Source organism: Telmatherina bonti (assembly GCF_933228915.1).
Source record: "Telmatherina bonti genome assembly, chromosome: 10".
Classification (NCBI taxonomy): domain Eukaryota; kingdom Metazoa; phylum Chordata; class Actinopteri; order Atheriniformes; family Telmatherinidae; genus Telmatherina; species Telmatherina bonti.
This window is the reverse complement of record NC_136628.1, coordinates 23563229-23572993: the sequence shown is the minus strand read 5'-3', so window position 1 is coordinate 23572993 and position 9765 is coordinate 23563229. Positions and strand designations below refer to the sequence as shown.

General features: G+C 39.1%; 1 protein-coding gene across 1 annotated transcript; it reads left to right on the top strand.

Annotated features, from left to right (window-relative positions):
- Positions 1-1918: 1918 nt before the first annotated feature.
- Positions 1919-9579, top strand: LOC306761136 (actin-binding protein WASF3-like; the record flags this gene model as incomplete). Its single annotated transcript, XM_079247232.1, has 8 exons — positions 1919-2051; positions 4151-4285; positions 4393-4546; positions 4635-4752; positions 4846-5030; positions 8640-8861; positions 8960-9252; positions 9422-9579. 8 exons carry the CDS (start codon positions 1919-1921, stop codon positions 9577-9579), a joined length of 1398 nt encoding a protein of 465 aa, XP_079103358.1.
- Between the last annotated feature and the right edge of the window lie 186 nt (positions 9580-9765).

Sequence of the window (9765 nt, the reverse complement as noted above, 5' to 3'; positions counted from 1 at the left end):
CCCACTTTTATATAAACTGTTGCGCTAACAGTACTTGGATGAAGTCAATATCAAATGCAACTCCAACATGTAAAAGAAAAGGAAGGAACTTGGTGTGAATGAATGAATTAATGAATGAATGAATGAATGAATGTATGTATGTGTGTAAGTATGTAGGTATGTATGTATGTAGGTATGAATGTATGTATGTATGTATGTATGTATGTATGTATGTATGTATGTATGTATGTATGTATGTATGTATGTATGTAAAACACAATGCTCAACAAGCTAACTCTCAGTTGATGAAAAATCTGGATTGCAGGCAGGACAACCAATTGTCTTCAGGCACTGATGGGGCCATTTCAGAGTTGACAGTTCTGTCAACTTTACTGCTGCTCCATACCACCAGAAATGTGGATTTTTTTTTTCAAACTGAATACTGAGAATCAAACAGATTCCCTACATTTGTTGAGAGGATTTGGCATTCTTGATTTTTAAACAGAATTTCCATTTCAGATGGCGTGTGCTCATGTTTAGTTATGAGAGTGCCCCTTATGATACTGTTCTATTCCTTAATAAGCTAATTAGTTGCAATGCATTCCTTCTGCTGTTTCTTTTTAGTGCCATTTATTGTTTTTATCATTTTTCCCTTGTGGAACAAAGTGGTACAGGTAAAGGGGTTAATGAATGTTTTCCCATGCTATGTTCCATGTATTTGTTGCTATCTATATCTAAATGAAGTAGTAAAATCCTTGTTTTCAACATATGAATATATCAAACAAATTAATTTGTTATATTTACTCTTAAAGACAGAGGGACACATTTTAATACATCCACAAGAAACAGTTACATGCTCTCTGTAACAGCCTCAAATGTCTGCTGGGAGATCCTTAGTGGACTGTCAATAAAGTACAAGTCATCTAAACTTTTTGAATGAACTCATAAGGCTTCAATTAAGCTACTGTTTACATCTCCATCTGACATAGGTTTACATGTACCTGCCAGACAGGTAAATATTTAACTTTTTAATATACAAAAAAAGCTTTTTGATGAATGCATCATGCCACATTTAACGAAAGCTAGTATTGGTTGTGTGTAGCATTCAAGCACACAATTTGGTATTAATTGCAATTGCAATGTTGACATAAGTACAGAGAAAAAAAAATCCATGAATTGTTTTATTTCAAAAGAAAAACAAAACTTCTTCCTTAGCTGTAGAAGTTATGGAGTCAGCCAAAGAATGTCAACCAACAACATGTCTAATAAATGAGGAATGGATTGTAGCACTTGTAAGCTTGTGTTATGGTATATTATTTTAAAAATACACTAAAATGTTCATTTGGTGTTGCTATCACAAATTCCTTCAGTCATTGCGTGTAAGTCTGTTCTATTCTACATTTTGCAAGAGACAACCTTGTTTTTTTAAATCCATTTAATGAATCTATGTAAATTGAATTGCAGATTTATCTTTTTAAAAATGCCACAATTGTTTTCTAGACTTTTCATTTTTCAGAATGAGTTCGCAGAATAAAGTAGCTGCTGCAGAGCATGTTGATGGCATACAAAAATGTCAGTAGTTGTACCACTTTGATAGTTGGTGGTAAATTGGAACAATCAACAACAAAAAGCCCAACACAACACATCAAAACATTATAATAAAGCCATTTAACCAGTGGTGTGAAAGCTGTGAATATTGTGAATACTATAAAAATATGCATGTTATGAATACAAATAGCCTAATAAGAATGCATTCATTCAACACTTTTCATCCACGTGGTTTACAAAGAAAAAGAGGCAATAACAAAGGCTGTTATATTTTTATTAATTAGATTCAAGGTGTTAATTATTCTTTTCTGCAGGTTGCGGGATCTGCTGAGCTGCCAGCTGTGTCCTTTGCTCCACGGCAGGTGTGACTCTCGGCATGTGAGAAGAGGTCATGCCTCTGGTCAAGAGAAACATTGAACCTCGGCACCTGTGCCATGGTGCCGTGCCTGATGGGATTGGCAGTGAGCTGGAATGTGTAACCAACAACACGCTGTCTGCCATCATTCGTCAGCTCAGTAGTCTGAGTAAGATCACATGTGCTCAAATGAAATGTTCAGATACCATTTTAGCCTGAGAACATTACCTAAAGATGGAAAGCTGAAGATTAATGTTTCTTACACAGGCTGTATGGAAAGATTGGTAAGCATGTGAACCACTTTGCCAAATAACCAGCAAAAAAACACAAAATTAGAATGAATCAAGTTTGATGATGGTAAATTACACTGAAACCTGACAGCTTCTAATCTAATTGTTTATGTAACAAGCAATATTCCACCCATTTTTCTTGCTTATCTTTTCATTGAGATACAGATGAGCTGAAGCATGCACACACTTCTGGGGGAGATTTAAAACAACTAATTAGAAGAGCTTTCGTGATTTTGGTGTAAGGGAGAAACCCACTGATAGTTTATTTGGAAACTGCAAGAGAACCACATTCTGACAACACTTTTTGCATTAATCACTGTTGCATAAATGCAGGTTTTAAAATGATTTGATCGTGAATCCTGAACCATAATCTCGCATGCTTACTAATCCCTGCTGATTACTTAAAGGTGTATATATAGTGAGCTCATCTTCAAAATGAGAGATGACTTTCAGACGTTATTCAGACCATGATATACTAGATGCATACAAACAAATCTCTTTGTGATTTACCCAGGAGAATTTAGAAATTCACATGAATTAATGCCAAAAAACCTTTAAGCTGTTTGTGTTAAAGTTTTCTGTCATCTCCTTTGTTTTTTCAAATCAGATTTAATATCTCATTTCCCTGCAACAGCTGCAACCTTTTGTTATAAGGAAAAGGCTCACTTAGAAATCATTAATTAATATATATATATATGTGTGTGTATATATATATATATATATATATATATATATATATATACATATATATATATATATATATATATATATATATACATATATATATATATATATATATATATATATATATATATATATATATATATATATATATGTATATATATATATTTATATATATATGTATATATATATATATATATATATATATATAAATAAATATATATATATATGTATATATATATATATGTATATATATATATATATATATATATATATATATATATATATATATATATATATATATATATATATATATATATATATATATATATATATATGTATGTTAGTTATGATTTACAGTCTGCAATGCTTTTGCTTTTTTACATTTGTTGCAATGCCTTATGTGTTTCAAAATTAAATGTTTTTTAGTCCACAGGAAGAATCATTTAATTTAATCTACAGCAAAGTAATACATTATGTTATAAATATGTTGGGTTGCTGGGATAACTCTTGTGTTGAAGAGAGAGTATACCTTTGTATTTCTAGTATGAGGAGTGATGCTTTAGAATATTATGAAATGAAAGAGAAAAATATAGATGTAGCATTTGTTTTTTTTTCTCCAGGACATCTGGACCACTGATTCTCTGATCAGCATGTGTATGTGTGTGTGTGTGTATGTGTGTGTGTGTGTGTGTGTGAATGTGTGTTTGATTTCCCCTGCCTGTGGATTTAGTGAAGTAACAGAGGCTTAGAGCTTACCGTAAAGCTTCGTACGAATGTCAGATAAGACGAAGAGTTGGGAGGTGGAAGCACCGACACAGTCAGCCTAATGATAGCTTTCACATTAAGTGGATCAGAGCTGCTGTGATGTGCAGCAAGTAAGCACTTAATGGTAGTGCATAATCCAGAGGAATAATCCAGAAATGAACCGGAGCCAGAAAAAGGTGTGTTTAAGGAAGCCCATGTTTTTTATTGCCATTTCTTTAACTGGTTGTCATTCATTCATTCATTCTACTGCTTACTCCAATTCAGAGAAGCTGGAGCGTATCCCAACAATTTGCAGGCGAGAGTCAGGCTACACCCTAGACAGGTTGCCAATCTATCCTAGAGCCCACACAACCATTCATGCTCACACACGCTCCTATGGAGAATTTAGAGTGGCCGATTAACCTAACATGCATCTCTTTGGAATGTGGGAAAACCTGAAGAGTAAAATTCCTCTTTTCTTTCTTAACCATAAGGTTAAGTACACCATATAGTAATTTCTTTTTCTTCTCCCCTTTGCTACTGTTTAAAGGTAAACAGGCAGAAAATGTTTTTGGGGAACTTTTCAACGAGGCCAACACATTTTACGTGCGTGCAAACTCTCTCCAGGACCGGATTGACCGCTTAGCGGTCAAAGTCACCCAGCTGGACTCCAGTGTGGAAGAGGGTTAGTTCCCTAGAAAACCATCTGTCTTTTAATTTATTAGACTGCTCTGTTGTTTACTCTCAGGTAATTTAAATTAATCTTTAATCCTATGTATTCCTGTCTCTCAGTCTCTCTTCGGGACATAAACATGAGAAAAGCATTTAGAAGCTCCACTGTCCAGGACCAACAGGTGTTATCCAGGGGAAGCACTCCTAACTCTGTAGCTGACATGTACAACAGCAGTGACAGGCCTCCCCCTCTCAGCAACCTCACAGCTTACAGGTGCCAAATGGTTTTTAATTCAAACATCAAGCTAGTTTTCATTTTCAGTGATAGCATTACAATGCTGATTGATCTTTACTGAATACAGAGAGGATTCCATTGATGCGATAAAATTCTACTCTGACCCGTCATACTTTTTCGACTTGTGGAAAGAGAAGATGCTTCAGGACACTGAGGATAAGAGGAAAGAAAGGAGAAGGCAAAGGGTGAGAGCACAGTCCTCTTTACCTCTCAATGCTCATTCTTGCTATTCATCAAGTTCTTCTTCATTCTTTACCTCTCAATCCACCTTCTCTCAGGAACAGAAGCGATGTGTGGAGAGCAGCACGCTTCAACGTGAGGTAAAGAAGGTGAGAAAAGCACGAAACCGCAGGCAAGAGTGGAACATGATGGCTTTTGATAAAGAGCTTCGTCCAGATCACCGCCATCCCCAGACTCTTCGACGTGGAGCATCATCAGAGGGCTCACTTTCTCCAGATGGCAGGTAAGTGTTTTGCTTTCTCTTTTTTCTTTCTTTCTTTCTTTCTTTCTTTCTTTCTTGCTTTCTTCCTTTCTTTCTTTTCATAATAGGACTGCATCCAGTGTGTGAAGCTTTTATTACTTATGTGTGTTTAGAATAAAAATTCCAAAATTAAATCTATTTTGATCCTGATGGTCAAGTGGCGTTCAGTGTTCTGTCTACTTCCAGACTAAAGCTGCACAAATGTTGGTATATATGTGCCCATCATGTAGTTAATTAAAGGAGATATTATATATAAGACTACATTTTAACCTCTCAGGTGTGTGTTAGCATTACCAGGGGGATACTTTTGTTTAAATGAAATAGCTCTATAAAAAAGCTGAAAGACTTTTTATAGAGGACAGGGAAGTGTTTACCATGTTGATTAATCACATTACACTGAGTCATTTCCTTATTGAATGTGTATAGAAGAAAAATCATTTCATCAGAAGCCAAAAGACTAAAGGTAACCCTTAACCTGAGATTTGAATCTCGGCTCATTTGACTTCTTAAATCAGTACACTACACAAAGTGGAGCTTTGTTGAACAATGGACAGATAAAAGCAACTTTAAAAAGAAAACAAAACTTATCTGTCCATCATGAAAACTGTTTTTTGTTGAAACTTCAATGCCCTCATCACCCCAGAAAGTTCCTCCTATTGTGTATCATGGCAGTGGCACCATCATACTGTGTGGGTTGTTTTTGATAGGTAGTAAATAAATAAATAAATAGAATATTAAAACTGGATGGGTAAGCAGGTTGACCTTTACCACATGACTCCAATCACAGTGCGACTTTACAAAAAGCTTTTTTTAGGGAGCCAAAATGACTGTCAATTTTTATGTAATTCTAAATAAAAAATGAATATTTAGCACCTTCAAAGTGGTTAACATGTTTGTCATAGGCAAGTTCATCCAGCTCTGGCCCTAATGGTCCACATACCTGCAGTTTTTAAATGTAATCATTTTAATGTTTTGTCCAATGCAACATTCAAATTAAATCACTCACTTCAACAGCTTATTGGCTTATTGAGGTGGGTTTAAAGAAGTCGAATAAGACTTGTACAGTGATGTGAAACAATATTAGCCCATTCCTGATTTATTAGTATTTTGCAAATTATTCATACTTAAATGTTTCAGATCATCACACTAGTTTTAATATTAGACAAACATGACCTGAGTAAATTCAAGACACTGATTTTAAATTGTGATTTTATATATAAAGGAAAAACAGGCTTTCAATCTGTGTGTAAAATCCAGACTTGAATCCAGTTGAAATGATGTGGTGAGGCCTTAAACAGCTAATGCTCAAAAACCTTTCAATGTGGCTGAGTTAAAAAAAATTCTGTGGAGAAAAGTGGGCCAAAATTCCTCCACAGTGATGTGAAAGATTCATTGCCAGTTATTGCATATGCTTGGTTGCAGTTGATGCTGCTGCAGGTGGCACAACCAGTTATTAGGCCAACTACTTTTTCATATAGGTCCATGAAGGCTTGAAGAGCTTTTTCCTTATTCCTTATAAAGGGGTCCTATTATGGTATTTTGAGTTTTCTGAGCGTTTTACAGTGTTACAGTGTTGAATCCTCATCAGACATGTGAACGGCACTGTTTTTTATCACCTAAACGCATGTTTGAGTTTGAGTTCCAGCACTCTCTCCGTTCGGTTTCCTTGGCGACGAAAAACACGTCGTTTTAGAGAGTTTTTTCTACTTGGAAATCCTTGTGACGTCCCGGGGGATAAGGTTCGGTGATTGGTTACCTTCTACTGGTTAACAAGGGCATGTACAAATACATCAGGCAGGTGGAAAACATCAGATAAAGTTATTTTGAACGATGGCTGGTGAGTTTACCAAAGAGAGACATCCTGCTGCATTCGTTGCTGTGGGTTGCTGTTTTCCACTTTGTTTTCAGGCTCTGATTCAGGTTCCAACATGTAGGGCTGTAAGCTATGTGTTGACATTGTATTTTGGTTTTTTTTTATTGAGTTCATATTACCCCTCCCTGAGCCGTCACCTTATCATGGTGGAGGGGTTTGTGCGTCCCGAAGATCCTAGCAGCTATGTAGTCGGGGGCTTTATGCCCCTGGTAGGGTCACCCATGGCAAACAGGTGTCTAGGGGAGGGACCAGACCAAGCACGGCTCATCGACCTCTATGATGACGACCAACCTGGGCATGAATGTTCCCTTGCCTGGATGCGGGTTACCGGGACCCCCCTCTGGAGCCAGGCCTGGAGGTGGAGTACGAGAGCGAGCGTCTGGTGGCCGGGCCTTCACCCATGGGGCCCGGTCGGGCTCAGCCTGAAAGGGTTACATGGGCCCCACCTCCCGTGGGCTCACCATCTGCGGGAGGAGCCGTAGGGGTCGGGTGCAATGTGAGCTGGGTGGCAGCAATTAGTTTAAATATCTCGGGGTCTTGTTCACGAGTGAGGGAAGGATGGAGCGCGAAATCGACAGACGGATCGGTGCGGCGTCTGCAGTAATGCGGACTCTGCGCCGGTCTGTCGTGGTGAAGAAGGAGCTGAGCCAGAAGGCGAAGCTCTCGATTTACCAGTCGATCTACGTTCCTACCCTCACCTATGGTCATGAGCTGTGGGTCGTGACCGAAAGAACGAGATATTGTATACAGGCGGCTGAAATGGGTTTCCTCCGCAGGGTGGCCGGGCTCACCCTTAGAGATAGGGTGAGGAGCTCGGTCATCCGGGAGGGGCTCAGAGTAGAGTCGCTGCTCCTCCGCATCGAGAGGAACCAGTTGAGGTGGCTCGGGCATCTGGTCAGGATGCCTCCTGGACGCCTCCCTGGCGAGGTGTTCCAGGCACGTCCCTCTGGGAGGAGACCCCAGGGAAGACCCAGGACACGCTGGAGGGATTACATCTCTCGGGAACGCCTCGGGATCCCCCCCGCAGAGTTGGCAAATGTGGCTGGGGAGAGGGAAGTCTGGGCTTCCCTGCTTAGGCTGCTGCCCCCGCGACCCGACCCCGGATAAGCGGCAGAAGATGGATGGATGGATGGATGAGTTCATATTAGCCTAATCCTTCTGTTTATGAGATGTTACAATGACGGCAAAAGCAGTTGCGGTGCGCGCTCCCGATGTAGTGCAGTGGTGGGAGGCGGGGCTTAATGCGGAAGAGTCTCAATCCACTCGTTTTGCCCACAGGCTGATCTGACAGCCTACGGAGAGGGTCGGTCTGAAGTAAATAAAGCGATTTGTGACAATAACTCGATCAATCCCAGCCCTTCTGGTCTCAGAAATATAAATAAATTAGCCTGAAATGCACATAATAGTTCCACTTTAAATAAAATCACCATTTAAAAACTGCATTTTGTATTTACTCGGGTTATGTTTGTCAAATGTTAAAACATGTGATGATCTGACATATTTAAGTGACAAATTTGCAAAAAGTAAGAAATCAGGAAGGGGGCAAATATTCTTTACAGTTCTGTGATTAAGGCAGTGTGCATTTTACACAGAACCCCATCATATTTATTTTTTATCCTTGTTATGTAAAGATTCTGTTTTGACTATGTAACAACAAATTTGGTATCTGGTAATGTGGAGGCATTTGCATGAGAATCTCCCTGTGATTGTTTATCCAGGCCTGATCTCCTGGACTACCCAATCCCTCCGGTACCTACCCAAGCTGCTTGCAACTATACAAAATCCCATGATTACATCCCTGGAAATGCACACCCCTCACCACCTGTGGAGCATGAATACCATAGCATTGATGTCAACTATAAGAGAGTGACCTATGCGACAGCAGAACCTCATGCTGCAGACAGAATAAATGGTTCAGTACGTCTGCCTGCAGATTACAAGTAAGTGCATTTGTTGTTTTTATAATCAGAAATTTAAAGATAATCAAAATTTTCCAGGTCTTGCAACATAGTTCTCTTTTCATTTTGCTATCAAACAGCTCAGTTCCTCATCCGCCATCAATTCCATCTGCACAGACAGCTTTTGGTTTTCCTCTGGGTCCACTACCTCCAGCATCACAAAATGGAGTTTTGCTTGTAGGCCCTGGGTACCCACTCCCACCAGTACCCCCTCCGGGGCCATCCATGGTCCCTCCTCCTCCAGGTCCCCCACCTCCTCCTCTCCCTCCGCCTTCTGGACCCTCTCATCGGCCAGGACACAGTGAAGGCAGCAGAGCAGAAACTAAACCAGTAAGAGATGCAAGAAGTGACCTACTGTCTGCTATACGGATGGGTGAGTCAGAGTATCTGAGCTATTAAGATTAATTTCTTTCTTTAAGGTAACAATAAGATAAATGAACAAGAACATGATACTCTAAAAGTATTTGCTCCTCATTGCATGATACTAAGTGACACTACAGTAATGTTTGAAATATCATTTGAAATATATGCATCTTCATCAGGAATCCAACTGAAAAAGGTTCAAGAGCAGCAAGAACAGCAGAACAAACGGGAGCCAGTGGGGAATGACGTGGCAACCATCCTTTCTCGACGCATTGCAGTTGAATACAGTGACTCTGAGGATGACTCAGAGCTTGATGAGAATGAATGGTCAGACTGACCAAACACAAGATTTCACACCCGGCTGCAGTTTTCCGTTAAATGTAATGTAAGCACATCAAGCAGAATTTTGTTTGGGTTCATGTAGTGTCCTCTATATGCTCAGTCATGCTGTTGCACCTTTTATATTAGTTTTTCTTGTTCATTTACATTTAATGTGGAAATGGTACAATTGCACAGTTTGCAC